Consider the following 27,825-nt stretch of genomic DNA (forward strand, 5'->3'; position numbering starts at 1 on the left):
GGGGAAATCCAAAAAAATAAAAAACAATTGAGGTATATTCGAAGTCTTGTATTCGAACTATTAGACTATCCCAAATGGTGAGTGGAGATTATTTCTTCAATCTACAGTGAAAGATGGCTCCAGTTTTTGTCGGTTTGATAATGAAATCTGGTAGTTCAGATTTGAGGACGAGGGTAGGTGCACTCACGCGCCAAAATAAAGAATTTAAGATTTTAAAAAAATAATTGAAAATTCAATTAGTATGTATGCTCTTTGCGCAACCTGAGATTCATCGTACCGCAGCAAGAAATGGTAATGATTTGTGTTTATAATTCTGAAGAATGACACCACATGGGAAACTGCTGTGAAAATCGTAAACAAACAATAATGACAGATACAAACACGACTCTTGTTGGGGAATTGCTATCTCTACAAACACGTATTAGGACATGGCAGGGGATTCTTGGACTTTATCCAGACTTCCTCTGCTTCCTTGTTGTTTGGGTAGACTTGCGTTCATCTTATTTCTGCCTCTTGTATATTTTGCCCAAGAAGGACTTGAGCACTGCCTGCACAGCTTTGCTGGGGTGAGCTTCGATGGACTTCGTCAGTCTCTCGTAGCTCTTGCTTTCGTACTCAGCGAACACACCTTGGAGGTTGATGTCGTTGTAGAGGGCCTTGATTTTTGCTACATCAGCTGGATCCGCCTTTCCGTAGTGCTCCTGGGAATGAGACAAGATGTTAGCATGCATGTCTTCATCTGATTACAAAGAGGTGAAATGTGACGAGGACGATTGGTTAATAGTTCTTACAAAGAGAATTTTCTTCTGTTCTTCATTGCAATGCTCCAGGGCTTTTACGACCAGCCAAGAACACTTGAAATCTTCGATGTCTGTTCCAATCTGATGAAGCAGAACAGTAAACTTAGCAAACCAGCCTTGCACGAAAACACTGACATAGTGTTTGGATAGTGTTTTGAGTGTTTTGTTTTGGTGTTTGGGAGATAGAGAAAAGACAAAGATAAAAAAGTGTGTGTTGGAGATAAATGGTATGTTTAGATTTGTATTTTGAGGTAATTTAAAATATTTTAAAATAAGTGGTGTAGGTTTAATGTCGGGATTTGGAAGACAAAAATCAATGTTCATTGTCAAATATGTCTCTTTTATATTATATATATAAGTGTATATATATTATATAGAAAGTTGAAAAATAAAAAAACACACACATAAAGTGCAAAAAAACACAAAAACAAACACGGGGTGTGTTTATCTTGTCTCGAGAAATGCCCAAACATGAAACCAAACCGTGTGACATTTTCAGTATAGAGAGACGGACGAGTACAGAAGTTCAAGACCTCACCTTTCCAATCTTCTCAGGCTCACCAAAGCAATCTAAGTAGTCATCCTGAACAGATGCAGCACGCGTTAATTACACAATGTTAAAGAAATACACTAAAACACGGAGAAATAGGAAATATTTTCTACAAGAAAGTCCGAAAGATAAATCCTGAACATCTCAGTCTGTAGAGAGGTTCAGTGATGGGTTCGCAGGTTCGTTAATAAGGTAAAACAAACACCCAACTGCCCTATCACAGTATCACCTTACTGATTATGAGTTTTCGATGTCTGTGAGGGATGCTAGCGACAATCTCACCTGTACTTGGAAGTAAATTCCCATATCAATGAGCACGTCCTTGACACCTGTATGCTTCTCTAGGTTTTCACCAGCCATGAGCAATGCGCATGCGACCTGTAAAAGGTATCAGCAATACTAAGCTGAAAAACTGAATCTTGTTTACAAATGTAAATTATGTAGAATGACAATAGTTGCGGACTCACTGGAATGTAAAACGAGTAATAGGCAGTCTTGTACTGAACAATGCGACGGTGACTGCAGAAGAATCAAACCGTAAAATCTTAAAAACCAATACGTACAAGAGAAAAACTTAAATATAAATGTTGGAACGTGCACGTGTTAGTTATTCATCGCATTACGGCAGGGATGAGAATCACTGAAAGGGTCAGGTTCATGAAAGGACTGATCAGGTAAACTAAAATGATCCTTATCTATGTATTACTGTGACAGTATGTGAAGAAGCCAACTTGCAGATTCTTAAATTTTGCATTTGAAGACAATATATGCAGACCGATCATTTGAAGATATATTTTTCATTTTTCATGTATGGAAGCTGAATATTCTGTACTCACAGTGGCAATGAGTATTTTGACAAATCCTTTTCTCCTTCAATAGTGGTAATCAAATCGATCATCTGTCCTGAAGCAGTTTGAAACTCCACCTGAAAACAGGACAGATATTGGAGTCAGCAATTGTAAACAAATAAACTGGTATTGATCATCATGACTGAATAGACGCATTACCTCGTTGAACAAATCCAGCAGATCCACATAGTAAGGCTTTGTTCTGAAGTGCTTCTTGAGAATTCTCGGTATGTGGTTCCGGAGTATGATTCCATCATTTACAGCAATCATACCAACCTAGAACAAAAATTCATTCAGGAAATATGTTTAGGTAAGAAGACCCCTTTAGAAATTCATGACAAAAGATTACAACAATTCACATCTAGCACAAACCTTGGGGACTCTAAACCAACATGGCTGACCACGCCGTGTGTGGGAACCATCCATAATATCATCAAGGACGAGAAAATATGCCTGAAGCTGGATTCCCGATATATACGAATCAGATACTTGAGCAGCAGAATGTTTAATTTGAAGAAATGTGCAACTTATGAGATGATATAAAGCATAACTTCAGAACCTACCCATTCAATACACCAGCCTAGAGCACTAGCTAGAAACACTTCTTCTTCAGTTAGGTCTTTTCCTTCTTTAAGTAACTTATAACTATCAACAACTGACAGCCCTCGGTTTAACTTCCCTGCAAGCAATTCATTCTTCAGCATGAAATGCTTCTTAGCTAAAAAATCAAACACATACTAGATCTAATACTTAGAGAAGCATGTCCGGGGAATGTGTCAGAGAAATATAGTAAATGATGCACATCTGACCTCCGGGCACATTGTAATCCAGCATCTGTTACACATAAAAAGAAGAGTCAGATCAAGAACTACACCAAAGCAGCTTAATCAAGCTTAGCGTGTAAACACAAATTTTAAATACTCTAAACTTATATAATATGCAACATTTCATGATACCAATGGATGTTAGAATTTGGCCAAGCCAAGAACTAAAAAGTAGGTGACAGAAATGCTGATGCCTTTTGTTTATCAGATAAAAGTTGTAACTAAAATAAGTCAGTGCTCTCAGAACTGCTTGGTTGCTACAACTTTCCACAGACAACGCAAGTTATGCAAAAGATCAGCATCCCCCCATTCGGGCAAAAGGGTATTATGGTCACTTTATGGATCCAACTAAGCACTTTATGCAAAAGTATATTCCATTGATTGCCATTTCCCTCACCAAATACCCCCACTACCCAGATTCTCCAACACTAAAATACAACTAACAAATGTTTCATCTCCCTGGAGGAATGTTAAAGTCACTTGCAGCTGACTGTCAGTAATGATCTTAGCCACCGGTGCCATACAGATACACGGGCATCATTCGGATACCACCTTCCAATCAAATATGAGCATTCCATGAACTTCTGAACATGTAAAGTTTTAATCTTCTGTTCATTTCAAAAGCAGGGACTCTTCTTTATATAATAAATTCAGATGTATTTGGCAGAACTTAATCATATCAATGGGACGTAGAAGGCTGACAAACCATTCAAATAACTAACCCAATTACGGTTCTACCCTTTACGCCATAATTCATTTCGATTCAAAGACACAGAGCTATTCCAGTCATGAAACAGGCAAGAACTGAGCATAACTTGGTTACACCTAGTGTCACCTTACATTCCAAGATTAATAAAAATTAACCCAATAGGAAACAACAAAGAAGAAGAAACTGACCCGCTCGACCCACTGGCGAGACCCATCGGTCCACTCAAAAGCCGGGTCATTCAAGAGTTCAGATTTGAGCACCGAGTACACCTTCAGAAACTCCGTCCTCAGATCCGACGTCGTCCCGTTCAGATTCGCCATCGTCTTCACCTAAGAATCGCCGGCGGAAGAAACAGAAACAGAATAACTAAAATCAATAAATGCCACTTCTTGGAACTACAGCTGTGGGTGTGGGACTGATATGGATCTCTCTCTGCTTTTGTAGTACTCGCATATCACTAAGTCCGAAATCCACATGCATTTGTTTATATTATTTTTTTCTTCGGAGGAGGAGTAAAAAATAAAAACAAAAACAGAAAAGGTCAAATTTACAACTTGATTACCGAAATTGGGTCTCGATGATGAATAAAGGAGGAGAGTGGGGTGCTGTTTCTTGACTTGAAGGGAGGGTGTATTCGGGAATCCTCAAATGCATAGAAAGCCAACAGTCAGCAGCAGGAGGGATGTCCGGGGTGGGTGGGTGGGGGGGATCCCCACTACGAACTATGAAGAGATTCGCCACCTTGTTAATCCAACTAGTCAACTTTGGGCTGCCGGGGTATTTAATCTATATTATATAATTTTTCTTTTTTATAAATAACGATCTTGCAACATCAATTTTAATATTATACAATTATACTCTTAAATTAATTTTTTTAGAAATATAATATATTGATTTATATATATTTTTATTCAAATATAATTTAAAATATAAAATATTATTTATTTTATACACACAGGGATGATATGCCACGACATTTAGTATTTATTAATGTTTTGCTGTAGACATACTGAACCTTAAATTTTGTAAAGTTAAAATGAAACTTAAGCCACTTTTACTTTGAATTATAGGATAAACGTATGATATATTAAGTTATGATTGAAATTATGATATTGATATGATTGATTGTATATTGATATGTTTCCTTATTAATATTAAAAATTGGATTGTGGAAGTATTAGTCCATCTCATGTTTATTATTTAATATATTGGAATTGATTAAATTTGTAATAGACTTTTTGGCGTTGTGATAAAATAAAATTAATATTTAAAAAATTTAAGTAGTTTTATACGTGCATCTTATATTTATATTATTTTCCCTATCACCATCATATTCATCTCCAGCCCCTTCCTCGCCTTCCCTCCTCGATTCCACCAAAAATCCAAAATCCGCCACCGTCTTAAGCCCCCTTTCCGTCTCCATCTCCACCTCCCCGCCATCTTCTTTCTGTTAAATAGAGCACAGGTAATTTTTTTAGGAAAATCATCATACTTTATTACGAGTTTGAAACATAAATCGCTCTTAATAAAGTAAACTTAAAAAAATAGGATGAAATCATTAAAAGCAAATGAGGCTTTAAAGTCTAAAAATTCAGGCATTTACCTTAATTTTGAAGAAGGGTGAGTCAGAGTCAAAAAACGCCGGCGTAACAGAATTCCGGATGGGGTGTCTTAAACACAAATTAAAACACAACACCAAGAAGTCAACAAGGGCTAACTTGGGGAGGGCAAGCGTAATTGGACCCAAATGGGAGTTGACAAGTGAGTAACGGGTACAGAATATGACAAACAACTAACATTTATGATTATTGTTTTGTTTGGTAGGTGGGAACTAAATGAGCAGCTGTGTTTGGTGAATTGAGCACAATGAAATCATGGGACTATGCATATGAATGATTGATACCCATACGCAGAGGAGTTGGCCCACAGGGTATAGACCCAAATGCATCAAAATTAATTAACATATATATATATATATATATGCGTCAAATTTTAATTACTAAGACTGTACATGGTTTAATATTGAAATACTGCTCAATGGGCCTTAAGGGCCCAACCTAAACAACCTAAAAGGATTATCGAGAGATTGAAGGACACGTGACATGATCAGGTAAATCATATTTGTATTTGTACGATTGGGTAACTACTCTAAATACTCAATTCACTATTATATTCAAGTATGAAATTATCTATAGTCTTGTTTACTTGTCGTTTTATATTAGATCCCTCAATTGACATGATTGTTGGAGTACTAACATCAGGGTCGACTTGACACTCTTGACTTTGCGTTTTGAAGTTGTTTATTTGGATCTTGCTTAGGACATGACTTGTAAAATCCGACATCAACATATGATTATAGTTATTTATTAATTTTTACTTAAGTTTCATGGTAATGTTTATTTTATTAGTAGCTCTTGATTGATTTTAAAAATTTTTATTGGTTATTGGCACGGATTAAAACCTATATATCAACTTGCGACGGAAAATGAGTATATTTTGCGTATATATGCATTTAGTATCAAAAGGAAAAAGAAAATATAGACGCAATAAAAGTTTCGCTGGGGATAGTGAAACGCCAAAAGCGTATTCGAATCTGCATCTGCTACTTCCGTCTGATTTTATTCCCCCAACGTTCTTCATTTTCAAAACTGGAAAAGCGACTTTAGCTAAAATCATAATCCGTCCCACTTAATGAAAATAAAAGCGTGATATACCCAGACTGCAATTTGGCGAGAGAATCCGGCCTCAAATTTCATAGCGGCAATCAGACGCAGGAGATCCCTCTCCTCTTCTCTCTCTTGTCGCGTCTCGGCCAATGGACGGAGGAATCACCAACTTAACAACTGAAGAGAGGACGAATTGTCAGCGCCTCACTCCTCTGACCACCGCGAATCTCCTCGATTCCGTCGATGCTTTTCTCTTTGACTGCGATGGTCAGTCCACACACACTCGCTTTACGAACCCGAATAAGATAGTGTTTATGACATCTAACATTTGTTTGTGATTATTTCTCGATTCAAATTTTCAGGTGTGATATGGAAAGGAGATGCTCTGATTGATGGTGTCTCGGATACTCTAGATACTCTTCGAGCATTGGTAATATTGGCTCTTGGACTTGTGCTTTAGGATCTTTAGAAACAGTTGTTGGTAACTTTTTTTGTGGGGATATTACATTTGTGTAGGGGAAAAAGCTGGTTTTTGTAACGAATAACTCGACAAAATCCAGAAGGCAATATGCTAAGAAGTTCCACTCGGTTGGCATTTCCGTTTCTGAGGTTCGTTTTATTGATCAATCTGTAAGTATAATTCAGCGAGTTCTTGTTGTTGATCTCTTGCTGCTTGCAGGATGAGATTTTCTCCTCGTCGTTTGCTGCTGCCATGTACTTGAAAGTCATTGATTTTCCTAAAGAAAAGAAGGTTTGTCTTTGTGTAATTCCTACTTCTTTTACAGGTACTCGGATTGAAAGTAAAAATAGGCTAATTGGGAAATATTGCTTGTGTGGTATTTATAACTACTGCTATATATATGCCAATTAGGTTATGATAATTCAAATTTACAGACTTGGCCGTAACATTTGCTGAGGGTCTAGCTTCTTAAGTACAGTCTGGCTGAAGGAACTAGCATTGTCGGCATGGAAAGTTCCTACCTTTGCCCATCACATTATCATGTGTTTCCTGTTGTGAATATGATTTTTCCCTTGTAGACATTCCAGTGCAAGTGCAACACAACAAGTCTAGGTATATGGGAATCTGTGATAAATGGTTTTAGTTTTACTTACTAGGACCATTCCCTGTTTCCCTCCAATAAGTGCATATCATGCTTGTAGGTATCTGTATCATGCATAAACTTCCTGTTACTTAATTCTAGCTTAGACAGGGTCATACTCAAGATAAAATCAGAGCTGAAAGAAAATGCCACAAATTACAAAATATTAAAGTTGATATTTCTTTTGGATATATCAAATTAATATTATGCAAAATTGTTATAATTTTAATATGTTTTGACTTTTTAGTTGCTGAAAGTTACATCTGGTAATGATAATGTGGTGCTTAAAGTGATAGTATTACCTAAAGGCATCAGTCCATGTTTTGGTTTCACAGGTATATGTAATTGGTGAAGAAGGCATAGGGGAGGAATTGCAGCTTGCTGGTTTTACCTCCCTCGGTGGTCCTGTAAGCATCCAGTATTTTCTCTAGATTTTACCACATTAAATTGGTTGTTTATTTTTTCACATTTTATCCCTTTCAAGTCAATTGATTTTGGTTCCAAACTATGCTGATGCATTTTAAGCTTTTAATCTTCTTGCTCCATTATTTTGGAATAACCTCTCATTGATAATATTTGATGATGAAACTTTCAATGTGGCATGAATTTATTGGCTGAGTTGCTAACTTGTTGCGAATTAGTTTGAGTGGAGTTTACAGCTTTTGCCAAAGGTCAATAGAAATTAAACTTAGAAGCTTTCCTTGAAGAATTGATTCTTTTTGTTTTGAACTTCATTAAGATATGAATTAGGAATTATCTTTTCTGAAAAACCTGACTTTTCTTCCCGAAGTTCAAGAAAATGTCTCTCTTATCACCTATGTTCATATTTTCTTTGTTTTACTTGCTTGCGAATTTATTCTGGTTTTAGTCGCTCTGTGAACTTAGAATTCGTTGATCCATTCAAAAGCTTTAAATTCTTGATCAAGAACAACAAACTGGATTCCATTTCCTAGATTTATATTTTCGTTTACTTGTTTGCAGATAACTTCCACTAGATTTAGATATTGATTTGTCTGTATCATTTCCTTTGATAAAAGACATTTATTACTATATGGTTTTCTAGGCAATTAATCCTGGTGATGTTTCCTTGTAGGAAGATGGGAAGAAAACTGTCCAGTTGAGACCAAATTACCTCTTTGAGCATGATAAGAGTGTAAACATGGCATCTTGCTCTAAAAAATTGTTGAACCCTAATACCTTCTTTGCTGTCTATTGATTGCATATATTGCTGATTTTACACCAGGTGGGAGCTGTGGTGGTTGGACTTGACCAATATATAAACTATTACAAGCTACAGTAAGAGCTCTATGTTATGTATTCTAACTTGCTCATACTTGATATGAAATGCATATATATCTAAGTCGCCATCATTGTCTTCTAGACTCTAGTGAAGTTGAAGTAAGAATATAATTCTTATCATGTAATAAGGTATGCCACTCTTTGCATACGTGAGAATCCGGGATGTTTATTTATTGCTACAAATCGGGATGCTGTTGGACATCTCACTGATCTACAAGAATGGCCTGGTCAGTCTAAGTCTTTCCCTTATATAACACCATCGTGGTTATGTAAAAGTAGATTTACCAATATTTTCTTGAGTTCAGGTGCCGGATGTATGGTTGCTGCAGTATGTGGTTCAACACAGAAAGAACCAATTGTAGTTGGAAAACCTTCTACATTTTTGATGGAGTTTTTACTGAAAAAGTGAGTGAATTTTGATAGTTCTCTGACACAATAGAAAGATCAACTTTTGAGCTCGTGTATATTTTGATCACCCTACAATTTGTTTTTCAGCATTTTTCTCTTGCACCTAGACAAATTTTAACACTCGATAGGCATAGTTGAGATGTGAAAATATATATGCAAGATGTTGATTTCTTATATGCAGATTCAACATCCCTACTTCAAGAATGTGTATGGTTGGGGACAGATTGGATACTGATATTTTATTTGGACAAAATGCTGGTTGCAGAACTCTTCTTGTTCTTTCAGGTAGAAGGAAAAATGCTTTATATTTTCCTATTAGGTCTCTTTACTCACGTGAAAAAATTGCGATGTTTGATTATTTTTCAGGTGTGACCGATATATCAGATCTTCAAGATTCAAAGAACCACATTCGACCAGAATACTTCGCAGACAAGGTGTCGGATATCATTAGGTTTATACAATAACAGTTTCTAAATTGGAAGATATGGGATTGACTGCGTGCAAGAAACTTCAAGGACGGAATAAAACCCAGAAAATTTCAAGCATGAACTGTGGTCTATATCTTCGAGTCTCTTGTGGACCGGAACACATTTATTTTAGATATCAATTCAAAGTTTAGTAAGATGTTTCCCCTTAATCCCAGTTTCCTACATCCCCAATCTGGCACACCTGTTCGTCAAAGTTGTTAGTATCTCGTTAACGATTTGAGAACTGAGGCATTAGATTCATACGTCCACAAGGACTTATAGTTACAAGTATGCCCTTGGCCCCATGGTTCTCAGTTCACATGCATACGGCAAAACCAAGGATGACAACTTGTTTTTGTATACACTCTGTTGAGAGTTCGACCTCCACCAGGTGGCATGTGTGGAGGTCGCCCCTGTTGAGTGTTAGATCTTCCAACCCCAACTCCTTGAGGTCGACACCAGGTCGCGTATGTTAAGGTCGCCGTTCAGACTTGTCACCATGAGGATGCTCACGAAATCACGCACTCTGAGGTCGTTCCTACTAAACGCGTAATCTTTTATTCTCGAGTATTTTCAGATTGAACTTTTAGCCAATTGCTACGCTTTTCTTTTAGGCATTTATCTAGTTTGTCACGGCTAATCAATCATTAGACAAGAATATTCATAACAAGGGACACATAATTTAAAATTGTATCACTTTAATTTCGATCGTTTTCTTGACCACAGAAATCTAGCACACATAATTTGCAATTTTATCGTTGACTATCACAATAAATAAATTATAGTTGACTGATTACAACTTTCAAACAAAGAACAGGAAAGAGGAGTTGTGTTACCTTACGCGTCTTTGCAATTACCTGTAAATTATATTTCTTATCATATTTCTTCAACTGCCAAGCCGATAAATTAGCTGTATGCTCTCATTTCAATCAATTTCTAAATCCCCGGGATATTAAAGAAACCAGTCTTTGCAATTCAGATCTCTGCACAGAAATCAAGAGAACATGCAGCATTTCCTCAAGTTTTTGTTCGTGCTCACAATCATTTGTCTCCTCCTCACATCCGCCGTTGCTCCTCCTACCGGCGGCGGAGGTGGTGGCAGTAGCGGGGGTGGATCAAGGGGTATCACTGGGGGATCCAGCGGTGGTAGCACTAGCGGCGGTAAAGGTGGAGGTAGCAGTGGAGGCAGTAGCGGCGGCACAGGTGGAGGTAACAGTGGAGGGAGTAGCGGCGGCAAAGGTGGAGGTAGGAGGGAGTAGGTAGTACCGGCGGCAAAGTTGGTGGGAGTACAAATAATAAAGGCGGTGGAGCTGGGGGAGGAGGAGGTGAGGACGGTGATGGTGGAAGCTCCACCGGTGGGCAAAACGGGGGAGGAACCAATATTGTGCGTCCAGTGCCTAATGGGCGGCCCCTGAGCAGAAACAGCAGCCCATCTACATCATCTTTGGGATGGGATTACTTAATCATCTCATGCATAGCTAATTATGCTCTGTTAATCCAATTACGCTAATTATAGGGGAAATTATATTAGATTAGTCCATGAGTTAGGTTGTAATTATTGGATATTGATTATAGCTATTCAATTGTGTGCACAAAAAAATAAAAGTTGAACCAATTCTGCCATGATCAGTTGATGAAGAATTCTTGTATAACAAATTTTAATTGTTGGAGTGGATGTTAATGTGTTTGCATTATTACATGTACTATACATCTATTCAAGTATGTGAGGCGTGTTGATGTATGTCGTAATTCAAGAAACATTTTGGCAGGAGTAATGAGATAAATATTCTTTTTCACTTAACTATGATGATTCTGATCAATTAATCTTAGTTAAGTAAGAATATATAGCTGTGCATACAATTATAAATAGAATACAGTTTGCATCATAAAATTTGATTTGCATTGTAAAACGTATCTGTTTCCTTTTGTATTGATTCTGAATTTTTGCTATTCATATTATCCACATGGGTATGGGTGTGACTTATTAATGAATATCAAATTTTTGGTTTAATCAAAAACCTTTTCAATTAAGGAATATTATATAGAAAAGATAAGATCCGCATTTGGCAGGACTCCCTCACTTATATATTTATGGATTAATTATATTTTGTTATTCGAATTACGATTGTTTTTACACTTTGATATTTAATTTTTTTTTGTCAATTTATCATTTCAACTTTTTACGAAATTTTGCACTTTACTATTTATAACTATTTTTTTATAAGTTTTTCCTTAAAAAACATCATATGCATGCAGTGCATATGTGATATTTAAGAGTTATGTAATATGATATTTTTTATATATGCACAACATGTAATGTTTTTTCGAAAAAAAAATGGTTATATATGATGAAGTGCAAATTTCACAAAATTAAAATGATAAATAAATATAATTCAAATAATAAAATACAATTTATTCTATATTATTGTGTGATGATGATTTTTGTAAGATAGTGAGTGAGTGAAATCTCATGCGGATGCTGCTTTTTCTATTAAAAAACACGAACCAGAACCAGGTGTAGTGTCTCTCGCTTTCTGCTTTGCCACTCCCTCTCTCTCTCTCTGTCTCTCTCTCTCACACACACACACAGAAGCAGAGAATGAGTGCGGAAAGCAGAGTTGTGAAATTCGCAGTCATGTTTGCAGTACTCTTAGCCGTCATAGCGACGTCGGCGGTGGCTACGCACGGCGGGGTGGGAGGTGTAGGAAATGGTGTCCACGGAGGTAGCAGAGGTGCCACTGGATTAGGCGGCACGGGTGGTGGCAGAGCAAATCGCCGTCGCTCCGCTGCTTCACCGGCACCATCTTCTTTATTTGCGTTTTCATCTCAATTCTGCTTGCTGGAAAATCTCATTGTCATCGTCTTCGCTTATTTTCTGCTCTGAGTAATTTGCATTTTCCCCTAAAAATATTTGTTCGAAACCATACGTGATCTACTGTTCCATTAGCTCCTAATTAGCAGTTGTTGCTTTCTATTTCGAACAACTTGTATGCGTAGATTGTTGTGGGTCTTAAGTATTACAAACGTAACAGTATGTATGAAGCTATAATTATTGCAATCTCGGCACTGGTCTTTGTATTTCTGTGTTGGATTGACGAATGTCGGAAAACACTGTGCTTGGGATGGACCAGGATCAGGCGCATTTCACCGTTTTGACGTAATTATTGCCCCTCAGTGTCACATGGGCAATAGATGAGTGGTTAGCTGTTAGCCTGACCTTTTGTTTGAGTTTGGTCGAATTGATGGGATTATGAAAAAAATAGAATTATGACAGAAAAATAGTGCATGGCTAATAACTTAATTTTGAATTCGATTGAAGTTGTATTTATCAAACTCAATAGTATTGTTTTTGGTTCAATTAATTGGTAACATTCTTTGTAGCTGATTCGGGTCGAAATTAGCGATCTTCTGAGACGATCTCACTGCGGATAGACCAACTCTTCCTAGATCAGATTTTGGGTTCCCTGAGAATAAAACACGAACCGTGAGCTTGTCGGGCACATCCCCGAGAATGACCCTCCGACGCTCAAGTTAGGTTGATCGAGAGAATTGTATGCGATCTCAAAGTTCTAACTCAATAAATGCGCAACAGTTACCTCAATAATGGCGTATCGGGGTCTATTTATAGAGCACAGTTGGGTATCAAGTACTGGGCCACGTGGCCTTATCCTACTGGCTCATGTTCTGGTCGAACGACTTCCATTGTCAGGGTCTTCAGTCGGTTTGTGCGATCCGGGTCGGGTCCTCCGCGACCCGCCCGTTACAAGAGGCGCGGATCCTGATCGCGAAATGACTTTAATGCCCTTAATGAAGGGTAATCTGGTCTTATTGCAGGGTTACAAGTGTATACCCATCAGTAGCATATTCTCCTTATGATCTAAAATTTGATGTTTTTGTCTTGTTCTGTAAATGTAAAAGTTGTTTGTTCCTATCCAAAAATAAAACATAAAAAATTACGTCCATCCACCTAAGTAGGAGGATTGTGTATCACATCTGAAAAGATGGATTCATTATTTCTCTTTCACGAGATGAAGCATCGATCGGATCATAATTTTATTGAGACCACAAACAAAATTTTGTGAAATATTGATAATTTTAATTGTTTGGTTGTGGGGGAAATTAAAAAACTACGAAAAAGAAATAGAAATAGAACAATATAATTTAATTAAGTAAAATTAAAACTCAGTTTCCTAAATATAAAGACAAATGAAAAAGATGGTTGTGGGTGTGGGCTTGGGGTGTCCACATTTGTTGCCCTCCCCCCTTCCCTGAGTGTTGACTGATTATAAATTCGTGTAAATATTTCATTTAATAATATATTAAATTAGTAATATAATATATATATATATCAATGTATTAATGATATTTTACAAGTTAAAATAATAAATGCTATGTTATGTTTTGTTCCAATATCAATTATATCAAATAATAATATATAATTATTACTACATGAAAATAAATTATTTTGATCAATATAAGTGATAGAAAATTAATATAGATATACTTGAATTGAAAAGAAAAAAAGTAATATTTTAAATTTTATTTTTTATGACCATTACATATATTTCATTAATTTTAAAATTTTTATGCAACGTCCCGAGAAGTTTCTAATATTTAAATTAGCATTATCAGTACATATATACATATCTTACAAAGCGGTCATAAAGCATGGCGAACAACATGCACTGTCAACCAAGTAATTGTGTCTTGGGCAGTAGATGTATTATGCAACTCCGAGTCAATGGAAGACAGGGCACCCCTTAACATGTATGCCAGGGGACAGTGATCGCTCACGTCCAGCCCCCACCAGCTTGGTCCGCCGATAATGTAATTTTGTAATGTGAAGAAACAGAGTGTAGCCATGAATGCAACCCCAGCATCCAGCCCTGCTGACAGGATGTAATTGTGCCTAGCCCACCACCCCTTATACATCCTGTACGCGTACAAGTTGAAGAACAGTCCCACACTAAACCAACAAATGTAGTTCACGGCCTTGGCGACCGGCATAGATGATGGTCCGGATATAATGATTGGAATGTTGATGAGCCTAATCCACTTCTTCTCTGGGTATTTGCGCGACAATGAAGGCTATAATTTGAGTATGTTCAAGTTATGTTATACCTTCCATGAAAGAGTGCTACATGTGATACGGTAGCAGCCAAAGTCGCGAAGCTTGTACCATATGACAATACGAAAAATACGCTGAGATTAACCTTGCTGTAACTATCATATCCAGCGCGATAGAAATCAAAGGTCTTGTCATTTAGAACCCGTGGTAGGTTGTATTTACCTCCATTAGCGTCAAAAACATGAGACGAGATGATGGGAAATCGCTTAGCATTGTACATGTCGTTCCAATAGGCAATTGGCAACACAACGTAAACAATCAGTATAAAACCAACCAATACATTGATGATAGCAAATCCAGGAGTTGCTAGGGGGCTGCCAAGAAAACCTGCTACAGTAGCCCAATCAAACGCGAACGAGCCAATTCCTAGGCCTTGAAGTCCTGATCCTATTTGCTAGGCCTTCACCGAATCCTTCCATATCCAACAAACAAAGGAGAGCGCAGTAATGGACGGAAACAAATAGTTGGGGATTATATAATACGAAAAGCTGGAAACAAGAACAATGATGAAGAACTGCAGCCTTGTGAGCCCTCCTTTTCGCCTGATTTCCACATCATGCAACGCTCTGAAGAGAGAAACCTGAACTAGATTCGAAGGCCACCACATGTAGGGTGAATCCACCAGATATTTCCTGAAAATTCCAGCCCACCCGTACCCCAGCATCTGCACACGGAAAACAGCAGTATAACTCAGTAAAAAGAATTCAGATTGATGAGAAACACAAGAATTAATGGTCAATGCTAACCTGTGTACTGTGTGTCAGCAACATCGCTGCAGTAGGATTAAGCTGCCGATGGTAATACACTTTCAAAATGGCGACGATGCGGACTGCATAAAACATTACTTGAGCCTGCATTGGCAAATATAGTGATGAGGCCATGCTCCTTCAAGTTGAAGGGCCCTGGATTCGTCGAAAACGACCATTTCGTTCCCGGGACTTTTACAGCTTTTCTTGGCAGAGAAGCAGCCATCAGCTTCCCCAACGGAAGCACAAGAATCTGTGCAGAAACCGATGTCACGGAGATGGCGTTCTGACGGTAGCCTAAGAATTGGTTTAAGAACGCTAAAGCCGCACAAGACAGTATCCCAAGAACCCATGTCCGGAAAGTCAGGCATGGCAGTGTCGGATCATCTGTTATTGGCACTGTCAGCCGGACTTCCTCTATCGGAGAATCACTCACCTCGTCTTCAGGCATTATAGCATTGCTCTCTGAAGGCATCATCGATCTCTGCCCATATATAGTAGAATCAAGAATGTAGTTCGTCAGCTTATCAATGAAAATCATGAAATATATTCGTAACGTGAATGCTTTACAGTTTCTAAAATTAACAAATACTTCATTGTCTCAAAATTTGGTCAAATTTTATTTAATAAGAATTTCCAAATATATTCAGCATTAAATTTTGGACAGATATTTTGCTTTATGAACCCCCAAGAGCTAGTTTGCTTTATTTATTACCAATTAAGTAAATATACGATTTTTATGCCATATTCTTACAGTAGATAAGGTTCCTTGACCTCTTTTTCTCAAAATTCAGCTATTAAATTTAATGTGGACAATTTGAGATATAGGTACTACGTAAATGGGCTATCCTATATTCCTATTCCAAGACAAAGTGGGTACCAACCTGCAGAAAAAGAAGTCAAAATTTGTTCAAAGTGGACAATGAAGTTTGACGATCTGAATACGATGAATCCCCAGAAAAAATAGGAGGATTTTGATGGATAGACGGGTCTACTATTTTTGGAAAAAAATACTAGTTTGAAAATTGGTCCAATACCCAATCGGGAAATTAAGTTGATTATCAGGCTAACTATGGTTTCAAATTCAATTCATGGGCGTAAAAATATCAAGACTATATAAAATGTATTGTGACGATCTTTTTTATATGCGACGTCAAAAATTCAGTTAGTCAATAAAAAACGTGTTAACGAATAAATAATTTGAAGTCAATCTATATACTATACTATTATTACAACATTCATTACGTAATACTTAATATTTCTATATCCAACAAATTATTTTTAAAATAATTTCATTGGTTGATTATGATCTATTACCTCATTCAGAATTTTGGCATTAAGCCCATTGCGAAGTCGATGGAGTTTGGGCTCAATAATTTGTCCATCCAGATTCCCATTTATCTCAGTTAATGGGCTCTGACAGGCCCACATTGTGTCTGGATAGTGCTTTTCAGATAATCGTTGACAGCGGCCCAGAGCTGTTACCCTTTTCCCGTTTTCTGGTCAAAGATAGAGCCGTAGTGACTGAAAGTCGTGGTTCGAAGTTACACACGACTCTGTGAAAGCAACCCTGTTGATTATTTTCATTTTGAAAGAGATGGAAATAAAATAAAATATAATTAAAAAAAATAAAAACGAAAAGAAAAGGGAAAAGTCCAAATTAGGGTGTGTTAGCATGTGCTTCGAGCAGCGTAAAATATTAAACATACATAATATATATATATATATATATATATATATTAGGCATCAAAAGATAACGACGGAATATATTCCTCTGCCTCATCACGCATTATGATAATGTATATATATAAGTTGCAATGTGGAAATGGGACCATAGTTCACATGCACGGCACGTGCGAGGATCAGGTGCATGGGGCTGTGAGAATTAAGATTGATGGATGATGGTGATGATGATGGCCATCATCATCATCATCATCATCATCATCATATATATATATATCAAAATTTATAAATTAATGATGGAGAAGGATGTGGTTTGTTTTCCAAGGTTGCATGCATGCGTTGAGGGGCATGGCCTAGCTCGCGCATCCATGTATGGAGCTTTGTGAAATTGGCCTTTTTCCTCTTGTTCCATGCCCTCTCCCTACATCTATGTATACATTAATTAATAGACACGATCTTGGAAGACTCGACTAATCTTCCTGCAACAATTTGTTTACCCACAAATTAATTTTCGATCATACATATGAATCTGGCAATTGGGGAACCAGAAATGAACTACTATTCATTAGTATTTTTGCGATTTTATACATGCAACATCATTTGCAAGTAAAGATCCATGTTCGATACAATAACTCGATAATCATCTCAACCCCATCAAAATATATATGTCCACATATACATATTTAATTAGCAACATACTAATAATGAGCTAAAGTTGAAATCATAAGACGTGGGACAGTATTTTTGGCTGATTTTCGTCCAAATCCTGACAAAAGGTTATAGTTATAAATAGAGATTTTTTGAAAGAGGGTGTGCGCAACTATAATTTAATTTAAATTTTGTTAAGAGAAAGTGTACGTAATTTTATATTTTCATATAAGAATTAGGTAAAATGAACCCAAAAGTTTAATTATAATATAATTTGAGAGAGGGTTCCATATAATAAAGTGAGAAGAAAAAAGCAGAAAAAAATTTAAAATAGTAGTCAAAGAATTGGGTCCTAAGTGAGAAAATAGTGATGGGATTTGGAGGAGTTGATAAACATATATACCTAAAAGAGAATAGGGAATTAGGATGATGGAGATGAGTAGCTGCTAAAGTAATAAAGAATGAATGGAAGTGGAATATTGATCAATCTCATCTTTGCTCACTTTAATACAACATTAATTCAGGACAGTTTTAGATTCAGACCCAAATTCATCAATAGCGTTTCATTTTCTTTTTTTTTTTTTTTGTTGGTTTGGTATTTTGTGTTGTGAATCTTGTGATTATATGCATAACCTTGGAGTCCTTATCCAACTCATGCTGCCCAGTTTGCCCCTTCTCAATTATCACCATCACTACTTCATTCATTCTACTATACCCCTTTTTATTCCTTCTCAAACAATTAACATTCAAACCTTTATTTATTTATTTATTTTTTCATATCCCGAATTTCTAAATTATAGATATATATATGAATTGAGTATGAAAATAATAAATAATGCAGCTCGAAATTCAAAAGAAAATTTATACAATATTAGGACAAAAATAAAAGAAAAGAGAACTCAGGATGCACGAATGAATTAAAACTAGTCAAATTTGTGGGCCAGATAAAGGGATCCTTTGCAGGTGTTCCAGCAAATTATGTATAAATGGATAACTTTTTAGGACAAGAAAATATTTATATTTATAATGAAGAGTGAGATTGAAATTGGAGTGACTTAAAATGGTGACATGCAATGCCTCCTGTCCAAGTTCTTGCAATTGCACGACCCTCACAATCAATTCTAACCAACTTCCTATAACAATCTCAATTCAGTCTCCCCCTCGCACTCTATATTCGTCATGTAATTGAATTCCATCAATCACATAATTAATACGTTTGTCTTATAATTAATTATTTTTTATAAATTGTATACTAATTATATATATTAATAATAATTCAATTTGAATTAGAATTTTTGAGTTATCATATATGAATGAGTAGACAGGAATTGAGACAACGCACGTGTACGTATGCGTACGTGTATGTGGCCACGCAGAGAAGAAATTAAAGCAGATAGAGAAGTTGGAATTTGCTGCCTTGTCTGGACACAGCAATGGCATTGTGGATGTTGGGACCTGTTTGCCTAATCTTGAAACAACAATTGGATTATTTCTCCCTCCCATCTACGTATAATTTTCCCTTCCCCTCCAATAATGGAGTACTGCAACAGGGATCCATACCACATACACATCCATACATTAATTTATTATATACCAACAAATCCACAACTATTCCTATATATAATTAAATAAAAATATATGATTTTTTATTAGTATGTAAATATTACACAATTATGACGATTTTTGGATCTCTATTTATGGTGGAAATGAAATTACAATAATAATGTAAAATAAGGGTTTGCATGTGTGTGTGATCAGACCACATCCAGCAAGGAATAACAGCCGTTGGACTATGCAATCATTCGTTTTCGATGCGGTCCAGTGGGGTTGGATGACATGAACCATACTAAAATCAATTACTGAGACATCTACATAATGTTTGGATTCGTTTTCTGAGTGTTTTGTTGTGTTTTGTGAAAATAGAGAAAGAAAAACAGAGATAAATAAGTGTATGTTAGAGATAGTATGTATGTTTGGATTTATTTTTGGAGATAATTTAATATAAGTATTATATATTTAATGTTGTGTTTTTGGGAGACAAAAATTACTATTCATTGTCAAATCATGTCTTTGGAGATAATTTAAAATAAGTATTATATATTTAATGTTGTATTTTGAGAGACAAAAATTACTATTCATTATCAAATCATGTCTTTGGAGATAATTTAAAATAAGAATTATATGTTTAATGTTGTATATTGGGAGCCAAAAATTACTATTCATTGTCAAATCATGCTTTTTTATATATATTTATGTATATATGTGTGTATATATATGTATATTTTTATGCTAAAACAGTTAAAAACATATATTTATGTATATATGTGTGTATATATATGTATATTTTTATGCTAAAACAGTTAAAAACACCTAAATAAGGTGTTTTGAATGATGGCAAATATTGGGTATGTTTTGATTTGTCTCGGAAATAAGTTGGAAATGAAAACAAACATAGTGCTAGGGACTTGTTTGGTTTCGTGTTTTTTGGAGTTTTGGAGTATGCAATTGCAAGCAATCATTCTTCTGCTGAAATTTATGACATGCTGAAGCCATGAAACAAGAAACAATTATTAACTCCCATCACTTTTCATAATCTACTACAAACCAACATCCACTGCCAATGAATTTCTTGTCTGAATTTCTTTTTTTCTTTTGCTGATTAATTTAATGTTTCTTTTATTATGCAATATATCAATTTGTCATTAACGTAATTTCACTGTACACTTCTGACTAATTATTTATAATGATGATTTTTTTTCGAAAATATATTACCAGTGTTAAAATTATAAAAATCGTTAACGTTTGATTTTTCTTGTTTCTTTTTAATAATGTGACATTGTTTTGGTAAATAAGACACTGGTAACTGTTAAGATGATATATACCCTTTTGGTAGTGGGATATGTGTCTGAATTGTGACATTTATTTAAGTAAGAATGAGTTTTAGGGTCTAACTATCAAACTTATCATTGCTAACGTAAATCTGAAAAGTTGACAAATAAATAAATTAGAAGGTGAAGTGGGAAGACTAAGACCGGAAAACGACAACTAAGAAATCCATAATTGGGTGTTAAAAGAAGTTTAGATTTGAAGCAGTTGATAAGAGAAGTGCATTGGGCAGGTGAGATGGAGCAGTCTGCCCAACTCCCATTTCGGGCAGAGAAACAATTTATTCAATTGGGTACATACAAATTCATAAAAATGAATAATATTTTTTTATGCAATTGATTTGTTCTTACCTCTATAAATTCATATATTATGAAATTTCATAGTTTTGAGTGTGAATTCGTAGTCTCCTTTGTTGTCTGTCCCGTATTTAACTAGTCTGAAAGGACAAAATGATAAGAAGAAGCAAGAAAAGAGGTAAAAGATAAAAAACTAAGAGTGGTAATGGTTAATTTTGTTCTGCTTTTTCAGTTTGACCGCAGCAGCCCAGCCGCAGCCCCTGTTGTCCAGCTCCGCTTGTGATTCGCCTAATAAAAGTCTGAGGATTTGAGAAACCCCCTACCCAATTTTTATTACTTTGAAGCATCTCATTTGATTAATCTCTCTCTCTCTCTCTCTCTCTCTCTCCTCCACTTGTTAGTTGGTGCCACAGGTACAAAACCAACAAGATGGAACAAAGGCCATCATGTATCAAGCTAGCTGCTTTCTCTCTTTCTACACTTGTCTTTTTAACTGCCAAAGCTCTAAGCCCTGAAACTCTCTGATCATTGCAAATTCAGGTGCCTTTTTCTTCATCCAACTTCTCTACTTTCTTGGGTTTTTCTTTATGGGTTTGCGTCCTTTTTACTTCCAAGATTCTGTTAATTTGGATCTTGGGTGGGTCATCTCTTTTAATTATGGACTTATGATCAAGATCTGATTTTGTTGGGAATTTTTCCCCATCAATTGTGTTTCTAATGGATTCTTTTCTGAATACACAGCAATTCATGCCACTGCTGCATTTCATCAGGAGCTGACTTGATTCAGTGCCTCTTTACTCTTTTTCTGGTGGTCCTTGATTCCTCTATCTCAATTTTTTGTTTTCTAGGTTCCCTTTTCAGGTTTTCTGGAAGTGGGTTTGCATTTTTATATTTCTGTTAAAGCCTCTTTTTTGGAAGGAAAGTATCTGTTCGGAGTTGTGTGATTGACTTGTATTCTCTGCCTACTTGTGCCATCACTCTTTTTCTCGCTTACTTTTGGTATTCTTTTCCTTGTCTCTTTTACTTCATCTTTGATAGAAAAGAGTTTTGAGCAGCTTTTTTTGAGTATATGGGCGTATGGTTTTGGTACTTTTGGTTGAGATTGAGGCTCTGCTTTGTTTATTCATTGTCTCTTACAATTTTACCATTGATGATTTGCCACGGCTGACGGCATTCGAATATTCCGACGTCTGAATCCCTTCATTACTGGTTGATACACTAAATTTCTTTTGTTTTGTTGAGATCTCGCACTATAGTATGGCGAGATTTTTGAAGTCTTTCATCATATACCGTGCTACTTCTTGCTATTGCTTCCATATGATGTGTGAATACACATTGCTTATCTACTCATACAAAACATGACTATGTCTTTGTGCTGATGTTTTTCCAACTCTGTTAAACCAACTTGTCGTACTTCTTTCTGTAGTATTCTCAGATGTTATGTGACTTATCCATTGACGTGTTTCGGTTTGGCAGTGTTGGTGGAGATAAAATGCGTGGGTATTAATCATGAGCATCACAGCAATTGTAGCAGTTCCAGAGCATATTAGTCGGATCTAAATTTTAAGCTTATACTGTATTGTCTCAGTGATGGCCTCAAAGACTGTCTCCAGGGCTCCTGTGGCACTGCAACAAAAAGCTGTTGGCGCCCATCAAACAACCAAGGGCCATGATCTCAAAATTTTACCTTCTCAGGTCTCGGTGACTATCAAGCCCAAGCTGGTTAATTCTGCCGAACAATCAGCCGAACCTCGTGGCACGACAGCGGGAGCACCTACCGAAGCTGTTGACTCCAAAAGATCTCCAACTAATCTGAATGATTCATCGAATTCTGGTAGCTCAGATTCCAAGGTTTCTTCCACCAGATCTGAGCAAGTGTCTAAAACAGATCTTGATGTACATGATACTAGAAGCTCACGGGAAAATTCAGTTGATCAAGAAAAGAAAGCGTCTGAGCCAGGCAGTGTGAAGAACAGTTCAGGTTTTGCAGAGGTTAGTGATGGAGCCAATAGTCTTGCAAAAACCAGTGGAAGTGCCAAAGTAAGTGATCGGGCCGATAATGTTGAGAGTGGGAAAAGCAGCATTTGTCGAGGGAGCACAGGTAGTGATGTGAGCGACGAGAGCACTTGTAGCAGCTTCAGCAGCAGTATCAACAAACCCCATAAAGCAAATGATATGCGTTGGGAAGCCATCCAAGCTGTCCGAGCCAGAGATGGTGTGTTAGGATTGAGCCATTTCAGGCTGTTGAAAAGATTAGGTTGTGGTGATATTGGGAGCGTTTATCTGGCCGAGCTGAGTGGAACTAAATGTTACTTTGCGATGAAAGTTATGGACAAGGCATCACTAGCAAGTCGTAAGAAGCTTCTTCGTGCTCAGACAGAAAGAGAGATCCTGCAATCTCTGGACCATCCCTTCCTTCCTACTCTCTACTCTCATTTTGAGACTGAAAAATTTTCGTGTTTGGTAATGGAATTCTGCCCTGGAGGAGATCTGCACACTCTTAGACAGAGACAGCCAGGAAAATATTTCTCTGAACAAGCAGTGAAGTAAGATATCTTTGAAGTAAAGCTTTAAATGATATTTGCTTACGCTTCTTTGGGTGTCACACTAATGTTCACATAGCATCTGGTAGTCATATCTTTTCAGAGACCTACTATTTGTGGCTTACCTTCCTGTTCTAGATGGTTTCAGTAAATGCTCTTGCTAATTACTTCTTGGTCGTTTTTTCTAATACCTGCATGGCCTTTGGTATTCATTTCCAGGTGTCTAGTTGTGTGAAGACCAGTTTGGCTCTGCATTAGAATATTCTTTCATGTCACATGTGTTCTATCTTTTAACACAGAAACGAACTCGGTGTTGCAAAAGTGTTCTTTAAATGGTTTGATTGATTGAAAGAGCAATTTTCATGATTTCACATATTTAACACTAGCTTTTTTTCCTCAATTTTCTTGCGCCAGATTTTATGTTGCAGAAGTGCTACTTTCGCTGGAGTACTTGCACATGCTTGGGATTGTATATCGTGATCTTAAGCCAGAGAATGTCCTTGTTAGGGATGATGGACATATAATGCTCTCAGACTTTGATCTTTCACTTCGTTGTGCTGTTAGCCCGACTCTGGTCAAGACCTCATCTATTGATTCGGATCCGCAGCGTAAAAATTCCATGTACTGTGCCCAGCCAGCATGCATTGAACCAGCGTGCATTCAGCCATCATGTGTTGTTCCAACAACATGCTTTTCCCCTCGTATCTTTTCTAGCAGATCCAAAAAAGATAGAAAACCCAAAACTGAAATTGGCAACCAAGTTAGCCCCTTACCTGAGCTGATCGCTGAACCAAGCAATGCTCGTTCAATGTCGTTTGTTGGAACCCATGAGTATCTGGCACCTGAGATCATCAAAGGAGAAGGTCATGGAAGTGCAGTGGATTGGTGGACTTTTGGGATCTTTCTTTACGAGCTTTTGTTCGGTAAAACTCCATTTAAAGGATCCGGTAACAGAGCCACATTATTCAATGTTGTCGGACAGCCTCTTCGATTTCCAGAATCACCCGTTGTCAGTTTTGCTGCTAGGGATCTGATTAGGGGTTTACTTGTAAAAGAGCCGCAGCACAGATTGGCCTATAAAAGAGGCGCAACAGAGATAAAACAGCACCCTTTCTTCGAAGGAGTAAACTGGGCTTTGATACGCTGCGCCACCCCTCCTGAGATCCCAAGGCCTGTTGACTATGATCGATTGCCTACCCCAGCCGCACCAGCTAATGAAAAGGGCGCCATTGCTGCCACCGATCAGAAAAGTGATAAATATCTTGAGTTTGATTTCTTTTAGTCATTATTGTTATTGTTTGAAGATTGTTATTATAAGTTATGGAGAAGACCATCAGGAAGATGGTCGATTTCTTTAAAACTGTAGACTGATTAAGAGCCGTATGTATATTGCTGCTGCCATCTACCGGTTCAAGAAAGGTCGATGGGAGGTCTTTTCTTGAACATCGTGGCTGAGAAGCTGATTAAATGGTCTCAATCGCCTGAAAGTTGAAACTATTGTGTGGCTCTCAACGGCTTGAGAAGCATGGGAACTGGATAACTTGTGGGCACTGCAGGATGAATCTCAGCTATTGAATTGAGCTATGTATAATTGTTTTCTCATCATTTCTAGAAAAGGTTGATGAATTTTAAGGCATTGTAGGACCAAGTTTAGATGCAACCTCAACTTTGTAGGCCCTATACTCACGTTTGTGTGTCCTGACATTTCAACCACTCGGCCAGACACTGCCAGTTGCGACTTAATTCGTCATGAACTTTTCCTTAGGTTGGATGCCAAGAAAGAAAATCACAGGAATTTGTCATTGTAAAGGTTTATATCCTCATTCTAATTTATGAAGTTTTTATTAGTTATTTGTTGATCATTGCCAAATAATATAATACATGTACCGTAGGGTATGGGGGCGTGCCAGCATTGTTTATGTAAGTATTTCCATTGGAGCAAATAAATGCAAATTCATTCGTTCCGAAATATCGGCTATATAACATACATCAGTACGTCTGAAAACACAGAGAGTATCCAACAGTTATTCCACCTTCTGTAATGTGGTGTTTGTTGTATGAGAATGGCCATAAGAAATATAAAACCGAAAAGCAAGGGAAGAAAATGCAAAATGCGGTGAGCGTGGATCGAACACGCGACCTTCAGATCTTCAGTCTGACGCTCTCCCAACTGAGCTATCCCCGCTGTTGCTTTCTTACAGTTTGAAGCAACCACAAGATGTAATGTCATTAGGAGGTTGGTCTTGAGCAAATTTGGGAGGCCGCTCAGTTGCACGGGGTGAGAGAGAGGGAGAAGGGGGGTCGAGGTTGAGGGGCAGCTCAGAGATCTGCTTTCCTTCACATATGATGATAACATTGCAAAATTCAGGTGCATTTTGGAGTATCTGATCAGCAACTCCAGATCCATTGCCTCTCCGTGATCTCATCCTCCTGAGATTGGACTTTGTGGTGCCTACCACCAGCTTTCTGATATTGAGTATAGGAATGAGGTCTACTATGGCTTTTGCTTCCATGTCGCTTTCGATCAGTATCGTCTCCACTTTCACTTGCTGCTTCTTTACATGTCACACCACATCACATGAGATTGAAGGGCGCTAGTGACCAGAAAATGTACGTAACTACTTATGTATGTACTATGTACCTGGCTGGAAGCAGAACAGACGTCAACAAACTTCTGCAGAAACTCTCTTGTCTTTCCTCTTTCTTGAGCCAAATAATTCTCCCTCTGCTCACCGTTCACTTGGCTAATCGGCAGCTTTCCCACTGCATCATCCCATTCATTTTAGAGAACCCCACCCAAAAAACTTATATATATGCAGGACTACTACATTTAGTTAATTAAGTACACAATATATAAAATTCAGACCTACCTATTAACTCGGAGACCAATGTGATTAAGATGGCCTGCCCAGAATTGTATAACTGGTGTATAGTTTGGAGCAAGTTACTAATTACACTTGCTCAATAATAATTGATTTAGAACTAATTTGAGTAAAAAAATTCATTGAGATGGCCTTCAATGACCCTGCTTCTGTCTAATTAATTAGTTGTGCCCAACTTCCACCCCCTATCCTATATTAGGAGAGGGTTGGTTTAACACCCCACCTACACCATTAATGTTGGTAATTCATCAAGACTCGTTTAAGCTCTGCTGCTCAACGTCTAATCAAGAGCCCAAAACTAGTTTGATTGTTGGAGGCTATAGTCCACTTCACATTGAAGTCAAGCAGACAACACTTATGGACCATTCCAGTACTATTTCTCTTGTAATTTCCATGTGGCTTTTAATTTTGATGTGAAAAGTGTGTGTGTGTGACAGAATCTTGAGCAGTAGTACGTAGTAGTTAGTGCTTACATGGAGAGGGGATGTACTTAGTCTCAGGAAAGACATGAATGAGAAAGACAACAGTCGACGATGGATCAACCTCGTTATTCAGCGCCCATCTCAGGGCATCCATGCTTGTTTCCTCGCTCTGCCGCCCCACCGCCACGTACACGGCGTCTTCCCCGCTTCCCAAGGAATACACGCTTTCCTCTCTGATGCTTTCCAGAGGATGGTTACCCCCATTAATATTGTTGTTATCAAATTCTCCGGTGGACGGCTCCTCTTCAATCTCGCTCACCCCACCGCCGCTATTGTAATTCTCCCACTGATTATAATCTTGATGATGAGCTCTCACCTCATCCCAACTACTCCCTCCTCCCACCGACGCCATCCAGCTATATAGGATCGCCAGGAGCCTACTGTTACCTGCTTGTATGTCTAAACAGCGGTGATATTTTCTGGGGTTTGAGGCAAGATTGGAAGTAATATGATCAGAAATTGTTACACGGAAAAGGTTGTCCTGATACTGCCACCTTGACTTTGACGAACTCTACTTACGACAATCATATATATACACAGAAAAAGACACGAATAGATTTTTCATGATGACTAATCAAACCTTGTCGCCTGCTGCACTTTGTCCCTCCACTCCTCAGCTCTTGCCATTAACGCTCCCCGATAATGAAAGTTTTTTTCTCTTTTCTAATTTTTAAAATTCTTCTCTTTTTAAAAGATATATTTAACAAGAAATATGAGTTTAGTCAAATAGACAATAATAGCTGAAATGAACAATACGGAATATTCGTAAGGGGCATAATTGGAAAAACAGGTTTAGAAAATGAAACATTAACATGGTGTCTAATAAAACATTGACCAACATCATCATATTCACATTATTA

At 37.3% G+C, this 27,825-nt stretch overlaps 4 protein-coding genes, 1 non-coding gene and 1 pseudogene across 8 annotated transcripts; 2 read left to right on the plus strand and 4 right to left on the minus strand.

Moving 5' to 3' along the window:
• LOC105175220 (farnesyl pyrophosphate synthase 1) lies at positions 252–4,170 on the minus strand. Its single transcript, XM_011097585.2, has 11 exons — positions 3,920–4,170; positions 3,008–3,032; positions 2,762–2,877; positions 2,571–2,657; positions 2,358–2,474; positions 2,187–2,275; positions 1,818–1,869; positions 1,633–1,728; positions 1,339–1,383; positions 792–881; positions 252–701 (listed from the first exon to the last, which is right to left on the minus strand). Exons 1-11 carry the CDS (start codon positions 4,049–4,051, stop codon positions 501–503), a joined length of 1,050 nt encoding a protein of 349 aa, XP_011095887.1. The 5' UTR covers positions 4,052–4,170; the 3' UTR covers positions 252–500.
• Positions 6,295–11,429, plus strand: LOC105175221 (phosphoglycolate phosphatase 2). The gene is made up of 12 exons (XM_020698468.1): positions 6,295–6,664; positions 6,760–6,827; positions 6,914–7,006; positions 7,077–7,148; positions 7,833–7,904; positions 8,591–8,650; positions 8,741–8,793; positions 8,926–9,023; positions 9,102–9,201; positions 9,386–9,489; positions 9,571–10,844; positions 10,931–11,429. Exons 1-11 carry the CDS (start codon positions 6,547–6,549, stop codon positions 9,666–9,668), a joined length of 936 nt encoding a protein of 311 aa, XP_020554127.1. The 5' UTR covers positions 6,295–6,546; the 3' UTR covers positions 9,669–10,844; positions 10,931–11,429.
• On the minus strand, positions 14,274–16,976 carry LOC105175404 (annotated as a pseudogene).
• Positions 21,365–25,452, plus strand: LOC105175224 (serine/threonine-protein kinase D6PK). Of its 3 annotated transcripts, XM_011097589.2 has the most exons (4): positions 21,365–21,598; positions 21,800–21,866; positions 22,535–23,604; positions 24,016–25,452. In XM_011097589.2, the coding sequence occupies exons 3-4, from the start codon at positions 22,649–22,651 to the stop codon at positions 24,881–24,883; spliced, it is 1,824 nt and encodes a 607-aa protein (XP_011095891.1). In that variant the 5' UTR covers positions 21,365–21,598; positions 21,800–21,866; positions 22,535–22,648; the 3' UTR covers positions 24,884–25,452. The 3 variants fall into 3 exon arrangements, with proteins under 3 accessions (XP_011095891.1, XP_011095892.1, XP_011095894.1); XM_011097590.2 differs by lacking the exon at positions 21,800–21,866; XM_011097592.2 differs by lacking the exons at positions 21,365–21,598; positions 21,800–21,866 and adding an exon at positions 21,888–22,267.
• On the minus strand, positions 25,535–27,606 carry LOC105175223 (U-box domain-containing protein 51). Of its 2 annotated transcripts, none has more exons than XM_011097588.2 (3): positions 26,957–27,606; positions 26,243–26,364; positions 25,535–26,150 (listed from the first exon to the last, which is right to left on the minus strand). In XM_011097588.2, exons 1-3 carry the CDS (start codon positions 27,315–27,317, stop codon positions 25,797–25,799), a joined length of 837 nt encoding a protein of 278 aa, XP_011095890.1. In that variant the 5' UTR covers positions 27,318–27,606; the 3' UTR covers positions 25,535–25,796. The 2 variants fall into 2 exon arrangements, with proteins under 2 accessions (XP_011095890.1, XP_011095889.1); XM_011097587.2 differs by having other exon boundaries at positions 25,535–26,156; positions 26,957–27,605.
• Positions 25,714–25,786, minus strand: TRNAF-GAA. Its single transcript has one exon. It is a non-coding gene; the product is annotated as a tRNA-Phe (tRNA).

This window comes from Sesamum indicum, linkage group LG12 (genome assembly GCF_000512975.1).
Source record: "Sesamum indicum cultivar Zhongzhi No. 13 linkage group LG12, S_indicum_v1.0, whole genome shotgun sequence".
NCBI lineage: Eukaryota > Viridiplantae > Streptophyta > Magnoliopsida > Lamiales > Pedaliaceae > Sesamum > Sesamum indicum.

Coding starts and splice junctions, on each gene's coding strand:
- LOC105175221 (XM_020698468.1), top strand. CDS start 6,547: ATGGACGGAGGAATCACCAACTTAACAACTGAAGAGAGGACGAATTGT. Junction 6,665..6,759: donor TTTTCTCTTTGACTGCGATG/GTCAGTCCACAC, acceptor TCAAATTTTCAG/GTGTGATATGGAAAGGAGAT. Junction 8,794..8,925: donor ATAAACTATTACAAGCTACA/GTAAGAGCTCTA, acceptor TCATGTAATAAG/GTATGCCACTCTTTGCATAC.
- LOC105175224 (XM_011097589.2), top strand. CDS start 22,649: ATGGCCTCAAAGACTGTCTCCAGGGCTCCTGTGGCACTGCAACAAAAA. Junction 23,605..24,015: donor TTCTCTGAACAAGCAGTGAA/GTAAGATATCTT, acceptor TTCTTGCGCCAG/ATTTTATGTTGCAGAAGTGC.
- LOC105175223 (XM_011097587.2), bottom strand. CDS start 27,317: ATGGCGTCGGTGGGAGGAGGGAGTAGTTGGGATGAGGTGAGAGCTCAT. Junction 26,365..26,956: donor TAAGTACATCCCCTCTCCAT/GTAAGCACTAAC, acceptor GGGATGATGCAG/TGGGAAAGCTGCCGATTAGC. Junction 26,157..26,242: donor TCTGTTCTGCTTCCAGCCAG/GTACATAGTACA, acceptor TGACATGTAAAG/AAGCAGCAAGTGAAAGTGGA.
- LOC105175220 (XM_011097585.2), bottom strand. CDS start 4,051: ATGGCGAATCTGAACGGGACGACGTCGGATCTGAGGACGGAGTTTCTG. Junction 2,475..2,570: donor GTTGGTTTAGAGTCCCCAAG/GTTTGTGCTAGA, acceptor TTTTTGTTCTAG/GTTGGTATGATTGCTGTAAA. Junction 882..1,338: donor AGCCTGAGAAGATTGGAAAG/GTGAGGTCTTGA, acceptor CTGCTTCATCAG/ATTGGAACAGACATCGAAGA.